The 18,669-nt window shown below is 39.9% G+C and overlaps 1 protein-coding gene across 1 annotated transcript; it reads left to right on the top strand.

Moving 5' to 3' along the window:
* The first annotated feature begins 1,601 nt into the window (after window positions 1–1,601).
* Window positions 1,602–18,371, top strand: cpn1 (carboxypeptidase N, polypeptide 1). Its single transcript, XM_038736410.1, has 9 exons — window positions 1,602–2,032; window positions 4,501–4,697; window positions 6,529–6,684; window positions 11,172–11,348; window positions 11,486–11,597; window positions 15,181–15,320; window positions 16,070–16,169; window positions 17,592–17,710; window positions 17,925–18,371. Exons 1-9 carry the CDS (start codon window positions 1,807–1,809, stop codon window positions 18,033–18,035), a joined length of 1,338 nt encoding a protein of 445 aa, XP_038592338.1. The 5' UTR covers window positions 1,602–1,806; the 3' UTR covers window positions 18,036–18,371.
* The last annotated feature ends 298 nt before the right edge of the window (window positions 18,372–18,669 follow it).

Here is an 18,669-nt window from a genome sequence, read left to right as displayed (position 1 = left end):
GTTTATATGTGACAAGGGGTAAATAATACATACATAGCCTGCATCTTAAGCCCCTGCAGAACTGCTGTGCCCTTGGCTGTAGTAGCATTTACATCCACCAGATGTCACCTTCTTACAACATGTGGCCTCTGGAGCCATTGAAAGCACATGGACGATACATGAGATGTTCTTGGACAACACAACCCTTGGGTTTGACTCATTTAAGTTTTTCCCCCCTTACTTTGGCCTTTGTTAAGCATGATTATGAACACTAAAGCATATTGATTGACTGGTGGATGATTTTTAGTGAGTAGTGCAGGAATACGACACTGTGACATAGTGGTAAAGTTTAGTTTATATGAAGAGTCCCCTACATTCCACATTTCATTTAAATACAAAACATCACTAGTTCTCATTGTTGCTTACACCGTCACTCAAGGTTAACTCAAGGGTTTTACCCAGACTTTATGCTGTGCTGTTTTGACTTCAAGAGTCTTATCTTGTCATGGGATGTTGTCAACAATTCAACAAACTGATCCGAAGCAGTCCTACTTACTTCAGATTGTTGATTACAAGGACATTGATGGCATATGATGTGTAAATGCTCAAACAGAGAAGCTAATTTTCATGGAATTAAACCACAGTGCAGCCAAGTTGATCTTTCTCTCAATTTCTGTATCTCTTCTCTTATCCTGCTTTCTCTCCATCCTTGTCCATTGTTCAACTGCTCTTTGTACCCTTTTTATTTTAATTTTTGTTTTTTTACAGTCCTCCTTCTTCCTTAGCCTTTTGTTGCTCAATTTTCCATCTGTAATTCTTTCTCTTGCTTCACGTTTGCCTTCTCTTCTCTCTTTTTTTGAAACTTCCACAAGCAGTTGCACAACATTCTGCAAGGAAAAGGCTCTTCTTTTCTCTGGCATGTTTGATTGACAGCACCCCTTGCACACTCTGCAGTGAGTGTGTGTGCGTGTGTTTTGTTGGGGGGGGTGCATGTATCTTGGCATCAACCTGTGTTTATTTGCAGCGTTTGGTCTTTCTTCTCTGGGCTATAAGTGTATGCAATTCATACATACACACATTTCCTCTGTGTGTGTGTATAAATGGCACACACACACACACACACACACACACACACACACACACACAAGGAAACAGCAACAAAATCAGTCCAACGATTGTAAAGGAGTTCCCACACTGATTCATCAGAGGAGCACGCGTACACACACACACACACACACACACACACAGGGTTTGTGTGTTGACTTAAGAGTTAATGAATGGATGATTGAGGGCTGCAGGGGTTGGGGAGAGCAGTGCCGTGGAAACAACCCCTCTTTCCCAGGAAGGGAGTATAGAACAAGAGTTAGAGACAAAGAAAGGGATAGAAAATGAGTGTCTCAGAGACAGAATGAAATTCAGATTCTGTGTGCAGAGAGCTGAGGGGGCTGCGGGGCAAACTACTTGAAGCAGAAGTATTCTAAGCACCAATAAAGCAAGTAGCATGTACTTGACAAGGACTCAAAGGGAGAGAGAGGGAGAGAAGCAGCTGTTGGAGGAGGAGAGTGAGACAAAGAGGGAGCAGGGGGCTGTCCTTACTTGCTCTTCAGTGTGGGGACTGTATGTGGGAGGAGGCACAGGGAGAGGGAGAGCAGGAGAAAGAAGGGGACAAGAAAGGGAAAGAGCAATCAGGGAGTAAGCAGTATGTTTGGTGTGTAAGGAGATAAACATACATCTGAGAGTGTGAGAGTGTTTTGCATAGCTGCGGGCAGTCTCTTCTCCAGCGTCCTCTCCTCTTCTCCTGTGCTGCCCAAGTTGGACTGAGGGACCATGCAGCAGGGGTGGACTTGTCCCTCGCTTATACTGGGGCTGATGGGGCTCCTGGTGTGCGGCTCAGACTTCCAGCATCATCGCTACGAGGAGATGGTGCGAGCCCTGTTTGCAGTGCAGAGCGAATGCCCTTACATCACTCGCATTTACAGCATCGGGCACAGCGTAGAGGGGCGCCACCTCTACGTGCTGGAGTTCAGTGATAACCCGGGCATCCATGAAGCATGTGAGTAACACCTGATTCAATGTTTGACAGTCCAGTAAAGATGGGCATGTTACATTAAGATCAAAAGTGTTTCCATTTCCATTATGTTAATCCAGCATGTCAATAAGAATATTTGGGGATCATTGCAGACATACAGCAAATTCCAAGTATATTTAGTTTAAATTAAAATGCGAAAAATAGTTTATATGAGTTAAGATTTCCACATGACAGCAAGCTCACACTGTGTCAAATGCCACAAAGCAACTTTTGAAGCTGATAAAGTGTTCTGGTGGTGCAGGGAATGGATGTCAATTCCAATATGGATTTCAGATACACAGGCCCTGTGATTGGCTGATCATTTGTTTTGCACTTCTTGCTGTGGGGAGTGAGGACATAGCTGGCAGGAGACAGAGCAGTGTGTGGGGGCTTTGGTTTTTCCCCCAGAAGAGATGAAATGCAAGCTTTCGATACAGCTTTCTGAAGCTGAATTACTGTGTGGCTTCTTTGATAAACACCAGTGACCGTAATCTGTGAGAAACTCAAAGTCAAAAACAAAGGCGAAAGTGAAAGAATTGCATGAACATCTGTGATTCATTTCAATTTTTTGCCATCCAGCCACTGACAGAAAAGTGGGGTGTTATTCAAAGCTAAGCAGATGACACAGAAGTTCACCTTGAGTCAACAACGCTTTAACCCTGAACCCGCTCTTGTAAAAGCTTTGCTTGTCCCTCCTAACCACTCAATCGGTTCCCCAGGTGTTAATTTTGCATGTAGAGTGATTTTGAACATTTTCCTATTCTTGCATTTTTAATGGCAGCTCTTTGAGAAAGAAAAAAAACCCTTGACAACTGCAGGGAATGCTTTTCTGGCTTGCGGCTGAGCTTGCATTTTTATCTGCATTTGCACATGTAGGGGCTTCCTTCAGTAGAATAGAAGGATGTGCGCTTGTTCTCCTGCAAAATGACAAAGCATGAAAAACAGGAACAGTGCACTTCATGGAGGGGAGTGACCTGAGGTCTTGTCTGGGTCAACCCTCTTGCACCCTTTAGGAAACTCAAGCCTTTCACATGCTGCTGAGTGTGTGTGTGCTTTTTTAAAGCTGCTCGCTAGAGCCAACTCTGTTTTCTGAACCTGAGGCCAGTTGGCCCCGTGTTAAAGAAAGGAGGTGAATTACAGCGTCCAAGCTGCCATTTGGGTGCCTGAAGCAATTAGTGAAGGGTGTTCATAAATTTGGAAGTATCTGCTTACCCCCAACAATACCCCACCCCCTACAAAAAAAACACACTTCCTTCCTCTCATGAACAACAAAAGTGGAAACAAATAAAATAATAATAGTAGTATGCACCATGCTTTTAGTGTAAAATCATATATTTAGGGCACAAGATAGCATTAAATAAACATTAAGCAAAAAGTTCTAGCCAGTGTTACCAGCTACCCAGCAGTAGCTCTGTCTAGCCACATTGTTTGGGGGTCCTTGGTTCTATCAACACTGCAGCAGTGATTAATGAAGGGACCCTTGGGAGGAAGGAACCCTACACAGAGAGGGAGAATGTTTGGATAGGTGGCTCACCCAATCACTGACAGATAGCCAGGAATGTCAGGTGACATTATCCAAATAATTCAATCAGTTGTCATCACACTCACTCCACATAGCTCACCTTTGTCAGAAGCTTGAGAAGTACCTTATCAAGAAATTGCAGTAATGTAAAAACATTAAGGTTGGTAATTAGTTTAAAGCAAGATTATGTGTGTTTTTGAAATAAAAGAATAACCCACTCTGCCTCTTTCAATGATAAGTTTAACACATAAGCAATACAACCCAGCACCCCTGCTCACTTGAATACACTGAAGAGTTTTGTTGCTACACCCTTACTTGGTCTGTTATGACGAGTAGTTAATGGTGGCTAATGTTAGCTAAAGGTCAACCCCACATCAAAGTCTGTTAACAGGTCTTGGGGTGTACTACTGCATATGTGAAAAAAAATGTATAAAGACTTTTGTGGCTACAGGAGGAGCTGCAACAAGAAATTATCCTTTTGCTCAAGTGATGTCACTTGAGTCCGCTGGTGCTGCAGACTACAAGCTTGAAAACTACCAAATTTGGGGCTGTGGAGTTAAAAAGAAGCCAAATGATGATGTCTTTAAAGCGGCTGCCTCTAGAGAATCTTAGTAAATGAAGGGCAATTTAATCTGCCATTAGCCTGCAAATGTCATTTATGGCTACAGGGGCTGCTTTCAACCAAAAGTTACATAGTCTCGCTTTAATCAGGTTAGGTGGTGACCTTGTAACATTTAGAAACTCAAGATATGGCACAAAGACTCATAGGCTGGATAAAAGGCCTACACACTGTGAAATATTTTAATGTAGTGTATGTATCTGTGTGCATGTTCAAGCATTCATTTTAAATGTCAGGCTCGGCAGCTCTGTGTGGCATTTTGACCCCCCCCCCCACCCGCACCCCCCACCCATCTCTCTTCTTCCTCCCCAGTGGAGCCGGAGTTCAAGTACGTGGGCAACATGCACGGCAACGAAGTGCTCGGCCGTGAGCTGCTCATTAAGTTGTCCCAGTTTCTCTGCGAGGAGTATCGGGCCGGAAACCAGCGGATCATGAGGCTGATCTATGACACGCGCATCCACATCCTGCCCTCCATGAACCCTGATGGCTATGAGGTGGCTGCCAGACAGGTATTGTACACCCCGAGTGGGATGCCTTTTGGCTGTTTTTCTTCATTTCGTCAGTCATTTGCCACTTGTGGGATAAAAGTTTCCACATTTTTCCTTGATTGTGTTCTTGCCAGTGGAAATGTTAGAAATGTTAAGGTTCCACAGGAAAACTATACACCTGCAAGGTTAATCACAGCAAACACACACCTTATCAGTGAAAATATATCCAAAGTTATGTGATAGTCTGTAGCCGCCAAGAGCCAAAAACTGTTGTTTTAATTAAATCTTCCATTGTAATGTTTGTAATAATCCCATCTATACGAGAGCCTCCAGCTTTCAATGGAGTGGCGGTTGGGGGGTAACTGTACGGGCTGTGAAACAACAGACACACATGCTTTAACACAAACACACACACGCATCTCTCTTTGAGACTAATTATATGTCCTGAGGAGGCCAGTTGCACTTGACAGACCCTCTCCTTGCCTCTCAGACGACACCCCGCACTATAATTTGTTGCATCAACAGATGTTTGGATGCGGCAGCGTCTGGAAAACAAGCTTTATTTCCCAGCATCACAGATGGCATTTGATTTGGGGTGCTGACTGAGCTTTTTGAGGAAAAACATCAATGGCAGCAGTAGTCAGTAAAGATTTTTTTTTTCCAGAGATAAATGCACTCAGGGATAAAAGCAACAATATGTAAGATATAGTCTTACATCACGTGCATTTGTTATAATTACATTACTTATGATTAAAAAATGGCAGGTCGACAACTTTGCTAACACAGCCACACATCAAGCAAGTGTGACAACACAAGATTACTAGTTCAACCGAAAGAATGCCAGCTCAGTGTCTGTCTTGCAGTCTCTAATTCACAAAGCTCTCCCCAACATCTGGCAGCATCTTGCTTGGTCACTCTCTTTATCTCCTCCTCCCTTCCTCCGTCAACATCCTCTTGGGTCTCTTCGCCTCTGCCAATGACAGAGACGCCATTTACCCTAATAGAAATCAGTATACCATCAAAATGATTTTGAAGCTGTTATTTTAAGATAAAATTACTACATAATGTTGCTTTAAATGTGCAATTTGGAGGCAAACAAGAAAGAGATTTCCACATCCCGAGTATAATAAAACAAGCTAAATGGTTATGTCAGCATGCTAACATGCTCATATTGACAACTAAGTTGCCTACACACTGATATTTAGCAGTATAATGTTTCCCATTGTCACATATAGTAGTTTAGTATGTTTGTGTTATCGTGCTGAAGCCGATGGAATGACATTGAACAAATTAAAATTCAGTCCTAATGGAGGTGCCTGAGGAAAAGTTAAGGGTTGATCAAAGTCTATAGGATTCATCCTCTGGGGATCATGAATGTCTTTACTAAATGTCATGGCAATCCATACAGTATTAGTTAAGACATTTCACTCAAAAGCATAAATGCTAATTATAAAAACATTCAATATTGCGTCTGCCATGCATTTTTATAAGCTTTTTATCATGCTCAGGACTCAGAGTCTCTTGGAATTTTCTCTTGCTTGTGTCTTAACAACCTTTAAATGTTTCTGGGAAGGATTTGAGTTTGGATTCCTAAGAAAACAAGTAAATCATTGTGAATTAAACATTATATCCAGAAAAAAATCTGCCTGGAAAAAAAAGAATACTCTTGTTACACTGCAGATTGCCTGTGCAGTTTGTGGAATATGCAAACCCGTTTTCCTTTACTGCTTCCAAGCAATATGAATTCATAGCTTGAAAAGCTGCATCCTGAAACCCCAAAAGCCAAAACATGATAGTTCAGTCAATCCACTGGGAAAAACCGAGATAACCCCAACAGTAACCTGATCAACAGGGTCCAGAGTTCAACGGCTACCTGGTGGGTCGAGGGAACGCCAGAGAAATCGATCTGAACCGGAACTTTCCAGACCTGAACGCACTCATGTACTATTATGAAAAGCACAACGGAAGAAACCACCACCTGCCCCTGCCGGACAACTGGGAGCAAACGGTCAGTGCCACTGGATAAAAACACAGTATACCTCACTTACCTATGTGTACATGTGCATATGTGTGCAAATACATCTATGTGCTTATGTGGGTGAGTGTGAGAGAGGAAGATGGATGAGTACATTTCTCATGCTTGTGCGAGTGTGTGTTCACTGTTTGAATATGGAGATGAATAATGAGCAACTGTAGCATAGCTGAGCTGTCTTGGCTTTAACTATGTTGACATGAACGGATTCATGAGATTTGTACTGGATCAGATTCCACTGCCAGCTGAGCTCTTACTAAACAAAATTAATCTGCCTATAAATTTAAAGAGTAAGTAGACCCAGTAAATCGCTTGGTAGGCTGTCTGTTTCATGTTTGTGTTTGTGTGTGTCTGTCTGTACAGTCTAACCCATTTGGATGGGTGTGTTTGCTTATCTTACTGTGAAAACCTATATCTCCTCATATAAACAGTGCTTTTCTTCCTCTGGTTCAGAAAGAGGCGCTGTTCTTTGTCTTTGCATTATGAAACGTGCAGACAAAATGGCAGCCTTACTCGCTCCAACTCGGATGACAAAAGTTCCTATATTTGTTTTTTTGGAGCATTGGAGATGAATTCCAGCTTTGACAATTTAAAAGGACAACTGAGTTGAGCTGACATTAAGAAGGCCTCTAAAGTTCTCTTGCTGCTCACACATCACACTCATAACGACATGAACAAGATGTATGTACTGTACAGAAAGACTTTCAGCTTAAGCTAAACATTTTTGTCTTTTTGTCACCGCCATGAGAATTTGAACTGACGGTCTCTGCGGTCTCAGAGTGTAACTGTTACTCATTACCTTGAGATACTACGTGACTCTCCACATGGCTACACACCTGTGATTTCACTCAAACTGATCTATTCATTGCTGAGTCAATCCTGTGGTTACCAACCTAGGCATCGGGCCCCTCCAAAGAGTTACAAGATAAATCTGAGTTGAGATAAATCTTGGTTGTGAAATGATTAATGGGGTAGGAATAAAGAAAAAACACATTTCTGCGACATACATTTGGATTCATTTTTCAGAATATTCTCTAATAATAGTTTTACCTGTTTGGGTATAAAACTGTTATTTAAATCAAACAGCCTCAGAAGTTCAGAGGGGAAATGTCTCTTTGTTGAAGCTGCTAACAACATGTAGAAAGCTGTCACATGACAAGGGGGCCCCAACTAGGCCCCTTTTAGTTTTATTGTAAGAGCTCACAAGCCAAAAGAGGTTGTAAACTAGTGGTTTAATCTTTAACAATGTGTTGTATTTAATAAACTGATGATATGGTTTTTATGTATAATCTGTAAAGTAACTAGTAACTATATCTGACAAATAAATGTAGTGGACTAAAAAGTGCCGTTCTTACCTCACAAATGTAGTGAAGTAGAAGTATCAAGTAGCATAACATGGAAATACTTAAGTAAAGTACAAGAACATCAAAATCCTGCTACAGTACTTGAGTAAATGTTCTTATTTACATTGACCCACTGGGTATTTCAAAAGCACAGATGCTTTATTTAAATGATAACTACCTTTACCCCTTTACCTTTTCCAGTATTTAGTGAACATCTGATAAAGCCCTGATGGATATTTTTCTTCCTATTGAAACCCACTAATCTAAACAGTCAGGTACTCTATATCCAACTGCATGTCCTGTCCTTTAAACCTTATAAGAAGCATATTCCTGGGGGAATAAACTGTATAATTTATCAAAATAATATGCAGATGAATTGTATTTCTGGCTTTATATTGCAGGGTACACAGTACACTGTAGCTCAGATTGGCTATAATAGAAACACAGTTGTGTTCAGAGCGACCCTACTGTGCACTTGTTGTTTAAAACCACTGCAGAGTAAAATTGAGAGAGAAGGGAAGTCTGAGGGTGTGTGCCGTCAAAATGCTGGTAAAAGTCGGCTGAAAAGTACATTTAAAGTATGAAGGTCAGATCCTTGGGGGTGCAGATGTCTTATCTTCAGCAGACACTAAAAGTGCTTCTGGTCTCAAGGTTAATTTCCTTGAGTTTTTCTCTAAATGATCCTACTCTTTGGTTCATCCTGCTTGAAACCCCTGGGTGTTATTAAAGCTGGATAATTTAATGTATCTGGAAAAAAACATTCAAAGTCAGTGTAAAGTAATTAAAATGACAAGAAATAATAAACGATTTGTAGAGAAAAAAAGGTATTCAAAAATAATGTAATGTTATAACTGTACCTGTAGGATTTTAAATATATGTGTTTTAAATCTTTTGAACAATTATATAAAAACACAACCAGGAAGCAACAAAACATATTCAAAACCTCCTATCCTAATACACAATTAATGTAAATGCGTGTCCCCGGGGGTTTGTAAATTAGATGTCCATATTTTACAGGCTGAACTAACTGCACACAGATATAAAATGTCATGCTCAGAGGGGTGCAATGTACACTAGTGTGTACAGGGAACCCAAATCTTAAAAAATTCTTAAAAACATTTAAAAAAGTGAGATAATGAGTGCCTCTAAATAAAGTCAAGAAACCATATCATTGTGCCACTTCTTAAAAACAAAGAGGGGAGGTTGATTTTATTCTCTCAAAATACAAATTTGTAGGCATAACAAAGTGGTTTCCCATTTCCTAGTTCCTGCGCTTCAAATGTGTTGAGAAAACTAAAACCCTGGTCCTCCCAGTCGCGGGCTGGCTGTCTACCCACATGACGGCCTCCTGAAAGGCAAACACAAAAGAGTAACTGTGCCACTGTTACAGATACTTCATTCATGCTGGTCAGGATTACATTCTCACAGGCTGCTGCATGAAGCCACAAGCCCCTGTGCTCGCCTGCAGGCTCAACTCCTACATTTTAATTAGCCAGCAGATGATGTTTCATCTAGAGGAATGAATTTAATAAAAAATAATGCAAGTTAGACAAGGAAAAGGTGAAAAAATTGTTTATGGGCCAGCAGACTAATCTGGAGTGACCTACACATGGGACTATTTTAATTCCTGTATAAGAAAAACATAACTTTAATCCTCAAATCTTGAAACCGTATAAGGGGATCAGCACTTGTTTCAGAGTCTCCCAGTGTAGTTGTAGTCTGTCATGGTTAATTCCACAGGAATCAATTTTTAAACATTTTCCACCACCCACAGACTGACAGCAGGGTCATGTTCTTAGAAATACTGTGATTATTCAACCTCTGAAGGAAAACTCACCTTGCTGACAAGTGTTTGGCCTGCAGGGGACATCACACACACGTGGTGAAATCTAACCTTGTCTGTTAATGAATGACCGAGTGACCCAGAATGTGTGGATTTGTATTTATGATGGCATGGTATTCTCTCTGGTCCGAGATATGATTATCTTTGTGTGTGTGTGTGTGTGTGTGTGTGTGTCCTTCATATGTAACCCTACACCATGGTGACAGATCTGACTTCAAACAAAGCACACCTGAATGTATGTAATGATCCACATACAATAAACACCTGCCAGTCCTATGTTTCTGCAACTGATGTTTTCAAGGCCAGTTGTCTCTGATCGGCCTAATTTTCCTTCAGCTGAACCAGACTGTGTTTATTGTCCCACATTAAGACGAGGTGTTACTCCTTGCCTCCATGCATGAAATATGTCTAGGAGCAAGTGAGGATAGTTAGTTTAAAAGAGTAACGAGTGTTGAGTCAGTATTTTAAATATTGTAGTTTTGCTTTAGAAGTAATGGTTTCCATCCTGGCAGTTTTTAGTAAACACTTGCATCATCACAAACTCATCTTTCTCCCTGAATTCCAGACTCAAAAACTGATAAGGATGGCATTTTAACAAATTCTAAGCATGTCTCATTCATTTAGAGTCTAGATAACATGAGGTATACTGACCCACATGAGGGAGAAAGCACACTGCATGCAAAGCTGAAGAATCATTTTATGGTCTTGAGAAAGGCAGAGGATACCGTGAAGAATTAAGTTTCCTAAAGATTAACCTGGTGCAAGTCAAAAGGGTGGGGGAAAAATCCCAGATAAAATATTTGCATATGGTAAAGCAGAGAAAACTAGGATTTGTCCAGATAACCAGCCAAGCAGACAAGACAGTGGTTCTGAGTGAAAAGAAAACCACATAACTTCAGACCACTGATCCTGTTTGGGAAAGGTCTGGGGTTATATGTAATAATAGCACTAACCAGACAACATACAGTAAGACTGACAGCCACTAAGAGGGCATTGGATAGTTAAATTTAATGATTAGGGAAGCATTTATGGACTATATTTTGACTAATTATTGAATGAAAATACTGCAAGAGCTTGACAATTGATGAAGGACATTACATAAATGCTGGACTACAATTCAATGAATGGTTACATACAATATGTCTTTGAGTGTGTGTCTATATTGTTTTATAAAAAGGTCCATATGTCATGCGTATTGTCCTGTTGGCCTAAGTCCATCAGCAATAAAAGTTATAAGCTGCTCTCCATATAACATTCCTGTCGAATATCCTCTACAGGTTGAACCAGAGACTTTGGCAGTCATTAAATGGATGCAAAACTACAATTTTGTCCTGTCAGCCAACCTCCATGGGGGAGCTGTGGTAGCCAATTACCCCTTCGACAGGTCAAGAGATCCTCGCATTCGAGGGAGGACCACATATGCAGCCACTGCGGATGACAAAATCTTCAGAAAGGTGTGCTGCAGATTAAAAATTTCTTCCAGATGTTACGCACATCTGATCTCATCATTGTTTGGTGTGTCTGTGTGTGAGTATGTGTGTGTGAAAACATGTGAATGATTGGGCACATGTGCATTTGTGTGTGATGACAGTTGGCGAGGACCTACTCATACGCTCATAGCTGGATGCACAAGGGCTGGAACTGTGGGGATTTCTTTGACGAGGGGATCACCAACGGGGCAAGCTGGTACTCCCTGTCCAAAGGTAAGCAAAACCTCTGCTCCTGAGCAGGGTGAAAAGAAAGCAACAGATTAAACAGACATTAAAAACACAAAATTTGGATTGTGTTACAGTGTCCCCAAATCTCCTCCCAGTACAACAGTGAGGTTTTAAACTTCACCTTCAACTATGTTGAGTTTCAAACAGTAAACTGGGAGAACATTTGGGGATTTAGGGGCACTGTATAACAAACTTATCTTTAAATTATTGCTGTGAAGGGCTGAAACTAGTATACGGTACCTTATACTACCTTTGTGCCCTCTGTTTCCAGTCTTTGTGCCAAGCTAAGCTAACCTAGGGTTGCCACCTTCAATACAGAAGAATAAAGGACACCTGCCGCAGTGGGGGCCACACCCCTTGGGGGCCCGACAACCAAGGGCCCGACGGTGTGCTAGTGGTGGCATATAATAATTTAAAACATGTTTTCAGGAAAGCATTAAGATTGATAACAATGGACATTATAATAAACTATCTGCTATTGAAATCAGTGTGAACAGATGCACTCAGTATTTCTCTGTCACAACTCAACATACTACTGGTCATATTGTCAAAGCTGTGTATACAGCTAAACATAGGCTCAATAATATGTGACAGTGAGAACACAAAAAATAGGATGTGAACTGTATTTCATTAACTTATTAAATAAACATGTCCATAACCTATGAACTATAAATAGGCTAAAACAAATGCTTTGATATGATTCAATTGGAAAGACTTTTGCTAAGGATTTTCCATGAACATCATGAACATCTGGGGACCAGAAGTAGTAGGCTTTGTGTGCAGTATTGGAGCATGTTAGGCATACTTCCTTTTATAAGTATGTAGATAATGTAGACATGTAATTCCTTTACATTGTAACAATATTTCTTAACAAATAGGCAGATCAATCAGAAAATTAGTAGGTTACGTTTTATTAAGTCATTACACTGCCTCGTCAGGCCACCATGCAGAACACTGGCCAAAAAATTCTTCCGTTTGGCTTGATACTCATCAAGTAGGCTATTTGATTTCTTCCACTCTCGTCATCTTTTGCATCCGCTTTCGTTTCAGAGGGGACGCGGGGGGTTTCTCGAGCTGCCGCCACCGTTGTTTCAACTCGCCTCTCTGCCAAGAGACCCACCCTTATCTGACTCCGATTGGCCCTGAATCTGTCAGTATTAATCAAACCAACAATGGCAGCGAGTAGGCTATTACCCAATCAGGGGTAGAAAAGGAAGTCTTCACAGAATGCAGGTGGGATGATTTGCATGGGATTATCGGAAATACGGGACAAACCCCATATTGATTCAAAACGGGACGCGCTATTTAGTTCTCAAATAAGGGACGATTCCGTATTTTAAGGGACAGCTGGCAACCCTAACCGCCTTCTGGTCTTTACTTCAAATTTAACATACAGACATGAGAGTGGTATGCAAGTGTGTAGCGCCATACAGTGCCATACACCCCAGAGTCAGAGATGGAATTTAAACACAGCCTGCCACAACAGGTGAAGGCAGGTCAAGACTACCAGTTGGAAAGTGCAAACTGATTTTTCTTATTTAGAGCATAACACTACTGACTCACTACCGCCACGCAGAAAACAGATTGTTCCCTGTTTACATGCAAATTCCAATGTGTTGGAGTCCGTCCATTATCATTCCCTTTCCAAAGAAAGACGAGGCCACCTACATGAATGATGGCAGGCACAGGCATAGACTTCAGCATGAACGACATGCCATGAGTGGCTTGCAAGGCAAGCTTTCCCACTGTCGTCATGAACTCTCTGACTCTTTGTGAGGCCTCTGTGCTCTCCTCCTGCCTTTAACCTCTTCAGCACCCCTGTGCACCAACAGCTGCACTTCCACTGACCCCTCAGTTTAGCTGCTGAAATTTGTAAATTACATTTGCAAACAACAACCTCAGACTGTACGGAAATTATAGTAGACTGAAGGGAGGGTGTTCTGAATTTTTTTGGAAGAGCATGGGATTTTAAATTTATGTCACCCCAGATTAAAATTTTATTTCAGCCTTCCATAGAGTTGCCACCTGTCCTCATGTCATTTTGTCACAGTGACAGTGGTTCATCCCAGCCATGTTGAGTGTCTGGGATGTTAGGGATGGACTATTCTATTTATTCGAAAATTTCTAAAGTAATATTTGGTGCATATTGTGAAATTTTTTATTCCATTTACATACTAACTTTAACCATTTTAGATAATTAATGCACCCTTAGCATTGACAGGGGAACATTTTATGATTAAACCTGATTTAACACACATTATATAATTTTGAGATATTAGGGGGAAGGGTGTTGCAGATTTCTGAAAGTCAGGGGGAGGGTCCATTGGAAATGCTTTTTGAAAAAGTGAACAAAAAGGTTAACCCCCTCCCTACCCTAATCATTTTTCGTACTTTAACACGCAAATGGATCTTCTCTGGTAATTCATTAATCTGGCACATTGCCTCTAATTCTGTGCGGCAATTGGATGATCTTCAATTTTAGTAACCAATCTTGATTTTCAAGATTGGCTGTAGCAGTTACTAAAATTCAAATTTCAAATATATCACTGAAAACATCTTATCATCCATCCTTTTTGAATGCCACTGCCTCTACCTTGATGTGTGACTCTCTAGTGCCAGTACATCACAGTTAACCATGTCAGATTCTCCTCCAATTTCTCCAATAAAATCTGTGAATATTTGAGGTTTATTTTTGATTTTTCGGTACCATGGATGTCACCAGAGAGCTTAGTGGGGCTGCTATTAGGGTTTGGTTTATTATTTACTGGCACTGGCCACCTGCTGGCCATCAAGAGTTAAATGAGTTTTAAGTCTTCACTCTCCCTCGTTTGCTTTATGCCTTGGGAAACTTGTGCTCAGTTTTAAGATTTGATTGGTTCTTGCAGTAACGTTTTGCTGTGGAATGCTTGGAAGCTACAGTACACCGAGTTCTTTAAACTGTCTGAGCATGTATTTGATTTCAGCTCACTTAATCTGTAACTACAACAACAATAATAATAATACCCACTTATTTGATCTATAAATCCTGGTCTAGGCTGGTGTGTATTATTCTTTGGAATGTGACTCTGTTCAGCATTTCGGTTGAGTCATGCAAGCTTTTGAATTGGATGAAAACGCCCACAGTCACATTTTGTAGGAGAACGTTATGTTTATTTTAACAACTCCTTTTGCACCAAGTGTTATGTCATGGTCTATGAGGTTATATTTGAACTTTCCCTCCCAACCCTTGGCTCATATGCATTAGGCTTCTATTGAAAGTAGTATATCAGTCCATCTAAAAGTCAAAATAGCAAAATGCAATGGTTTGGAAAAATCTTCATCACCATATATAAAAAGAAATTGTCAAAGTTTTTCACTCCATTATCTCAATGACCAAAAATGTGTGACAGTTGATTTTAGACAGACCGAAGATAAATCACATTAACTCCTTACAAATCAAAGAGGCAAACTATGACTCCATGTAAACCGCTCTATAAACCACGCTGGGAACCACTGATATGAAAAAGATGTACCGTTTTAGAGCTCTTCCCTTAATATCTAAAGTAAAGAGTATTTCTGCGTGTTTCAGGAATGCAGGACTTCAACTACCTTTACAGCAACTGTTTTGAGATCACCCTGGAGCTGAGCTGTGATAAGTTTCCTCCAGCTTCAGCACTACCCAGAGAATGGCTTGGCAACCGAGAAGCACTGGTTTCATACCTTGAACAGGTCAGAAAACACATATACACACCCATTAAATGGCAAATGACTGTAATCGTTTACAACTTGATGGACACAAACACACTGATATATAGTTACAACTAAGAGTCATGAGTCCAGTACACTGGCTTCTTGTAAATATTGTCTGGGATTCCCTGGATAAAGTGACGTGATAAAATGAGCTGTGTGAAATTCAAGTAAACTGACTTTTACTTTCTGTCAAGCAATGACAAGAGGCTTGGTTTGGGGACAAAAGTCTTTTATATCAGATTGTCAGAGTGCTGAGATAAAGCACAGTGATGCATTGCCACTAATAGTGTTTCTTAAGCCCTAAGGGAGGACTCAGAAATGCATACCTTTTTCTGCTGCGCTGATCAAATAGACCAAACTGAAAGAGCCTTCAGATTCTTTTGTGGTCTTGTTTTACTGTATGTCTATTGCAGACCACAGTGCCAAAGAAGGTTAATAAGATCTAATGTTTTGGAAAGTCTATTCAGAAGTTCAGTTGTTCAGTTTTTTACATTACCTCATAAAACTTGCAATCAATGCAGCAATCAAACACAAATCTATATTTGCTCACACATACCTCATTTGCCTGTATTAACACATATTTCACATTTGTATTTTTTAGTGGCACAAGCTCAAGCACAAATGGCATGATCTATAAAAGAAATTATAGTTAGAAATTGGTCAAATTAATAAAACAAGTATGATTAATCAAGAACAAAAGCAATGTACATGTGTTTCTCCTTGTTCAGGTGCATCATGGCGTAAAAGGCATGGTGTATGACGAAAACAACAACCCTATCAGCAACGCTGAGATCTCTGTGGCAGGCATCAACCACGATGTGACCAGCGGTAAGAAAGGGTTGGAGGGGGTGTATACGGTGTATTATACGTGGTTATTATTTCCTTGGACATTTTTACTCTTTAACTGCAGTGTTGTGAGGTATGTGATAAATGATCTGTTAATGTCTGGGCTGGTGATGCAGGAGAATACAGTTGTTCAAACCTTGTTGTAAAAATCTTAATCACAGAAAGAAAGTGGAGTCAAAATAAGCAGTGACTTTGTGCTTCTTGGAAAGCGGTCCAACTTTCAACAGGAAAAAAGAGTCTGTTGTTTTTCATAATAGCTGAGTTTTACTGTATTGTAAATAAGGAAATAAGTGCCTCACACAGGAATGGAGCAAGCTGTCCTCTAGTGGCCAATGGTGGACATTCACTTTGAAAAAAATGCAAACTGTATGTGCACTGTATTTAAATTTACTCAAGTTCAATTCTGTGGTACTTGTAATTTACTTTAGCATTATACTTTTAAAAACTTGTAATGAACACATCTGATTAGTATTGTACAGTAAATTAAACCACCTAACAGTATATAAAATAGCTAAAATCAGGTCCACCAGCATTAAAATGTTCACATGTTAATTCATCGGTAATAATTATCCAATAGCATAATATCTTTAACAATATAACTCGAATATAACACTCTGTTTCTGCGTGGCGGTAGTGAGTCAGTAGTGTTGTGCTTTAAATAAAAAAAATCAGTTTCCAACAGGTAGTCTTGACCTGCCTTCACCTGTTGTGGCAGGCTGTGGTTAAATTCCATCTCTGAATCTGGGGTGTATGGCACTGTATGGCGCTACACACTTCACTAATCACTGCCGTGTACCACCATTTTTTATTATTATTATTTTTTCGTTTATACTTTAAAACAACAGTATATAACTTTTGCTGAACAGCGCCATTGTTTCCCTTATGTGACAATTACACCATTATGATTCATGCTAATGCCTATTGAAAGAGAAGCACAAGTGGGATAGAATCATAACAGAAGCAAACTGAATCAGTAATGTCAGTTACACAGCAATATACATATAAGTTAGCTAACATTCACTAACATTATATCGCCACCACACGCTACTGGTCATACTAGACCAAATAAAGCTGAAAGAGTAAAACTTCTGAGAATATTGACTTTAGTAAAGCTGCGTTTTATTGATTTTTAATTCAAATTTTCATTTGTAATTTAAAAATGGTGTCATTCCTACTTTCCAAAGTTACATAGTCCACTTTCCCACTAAATTCTGCTGATAATACTTAGCTACTTTAACTTGATGTCATACAGGTTTGAATGCTTTAACTTGTAATGAAGTGTTTCTACTTAATTAAATAAATGATCTGATTACTTCTTCTTCCACCACTGTGTAAATTACAATTTTAAATAGACTAGTTGGGCGTTTGCACCCATCATCTTTTCCCATTTGTGCTCACCTCCAGGAGTGGATGGCGACTATTTCAGACTCCTGTTACCAGGTACCTACACTATGACAGCATCTGCTCCAGGTTACCTCCCCTTCGTGAGCACAGTCACAGTGGGACCAGCTGAGGCCATACAGGTATGTTTCTATGTATCTAGACGGGGCATCTATGGGCGCATACAAGTACAGTTTTACCCACCAACTTACCTTTGTTTTGTGGAAAAGGCAGATAGTGAGTTGTCCAAATATGCTTTTAGAGATCCCTAGACAAGACTTCCTTGTATGTCATTATAGACCGAAATGCACTTTGCCTTGATCACTCACATCTTGTTCTTCATCTCTTCCCCAACAGCTTGATTTTTACTTGAAAACGGCACCAAAACAAAACCTGAAAGTGAAGCCCCACAATGGCAAGAAGAACCTCTCATCTCCCAAGTCCCCCTTAAAACTCGGCCCTAGATGAGACATGGACAATAATTTAGACAACACACAAACATATATACACATGTACTAAAAATCCCGCGTAAAACATACACACACATACATAAAAATTACGGAAATTATAATTGACCATAACATATGTATGTAATTTTACCCTTGTAGTCTTATGATTATGTATTTCAAACCTCTGTGTTTTTGTTGATAAATATAAACTGTGTGTCTGGTGTATTTATGTAACAGTGTTGATTTGTATGAACACAGCTATCCTGTATTTGTAAAAGGACTTTTTGGATTTTGATTACTATAATTTGATGAAAATTTAAAGTGAAAATAAAAGAATGTTTTTGCTGTCATTATTTATCATCTCTGTATTTTGTGTTTCTTCTTTAAATGTCTTTTTATTTGTCTGTTTATTATTCTTTAAGGCACTTAAATTATTTGTATCCTTGATCACTGTAATTATAACAAAGCCGAAGATAAAGACAACAAGAATAGCATTGCAGGAGATATAAAAGCTAATTAACAAAGAAACATGAAGCATATTGAAGAAAGTATCATTAAACAGCACCATGGATGGGGTCATGCGTTTGGTCGTGTATGTGTGTGTATCTGTCTGCAGCTAATCTCACAAACTACTGGACCTCTCAGCCTAATAT

The sequence above is a fragment of the Micropterus salmoides genome, unplaced genomic scaffold (assembly GCF_014851395.1).
Source record: "Micropterus salmoides isolate LMB-PRFRI ecotype aquatic unplaced genomic scaffold, ASM1485139v1 Ms_hic_scaffold_21, whole genome shotgun sequence".
Taxonomy (NCBI): Eukaryota; Metazoa; Chordata; class Actinopteri; order Centrarchiformes; family Centrarchidae; genus Micropterus; species Micropterus salmoides.
The sequence above is the reverse complement of the archived record's forward strand: the minus strand, read 5'-3'. Positions and strand labels throughout refer to the sequence as shown.

What these genes read in the sequence shown, in the direction of transcription:
- cpn1 (XM_038736410.1), top strand. Translation starts at nt 1,807, where the DNA reads ATGCAGCAGGGGTGGACTTGTCCCTCGCTTATACTGGGGCTGATGGGG. An exon ending in CCCGGGCATCCATGAAGCAT is followed by an intron (nt 2,033 to 4,500) that starts GTGAGTAACACC and finishes CTTCCTCCCCAG; the next exon opens with TGGAGCCGGAGTTCAAGTAC. An exon ending in ATGACAAAATCTTCAGAAAG is followed by an intron (nt 11,349 to 11,485) that starts GTGTGCTGCAGA and finishes GTGTGATGACAG; the next exon opens with TTGGCGAGGACCTACTCATA.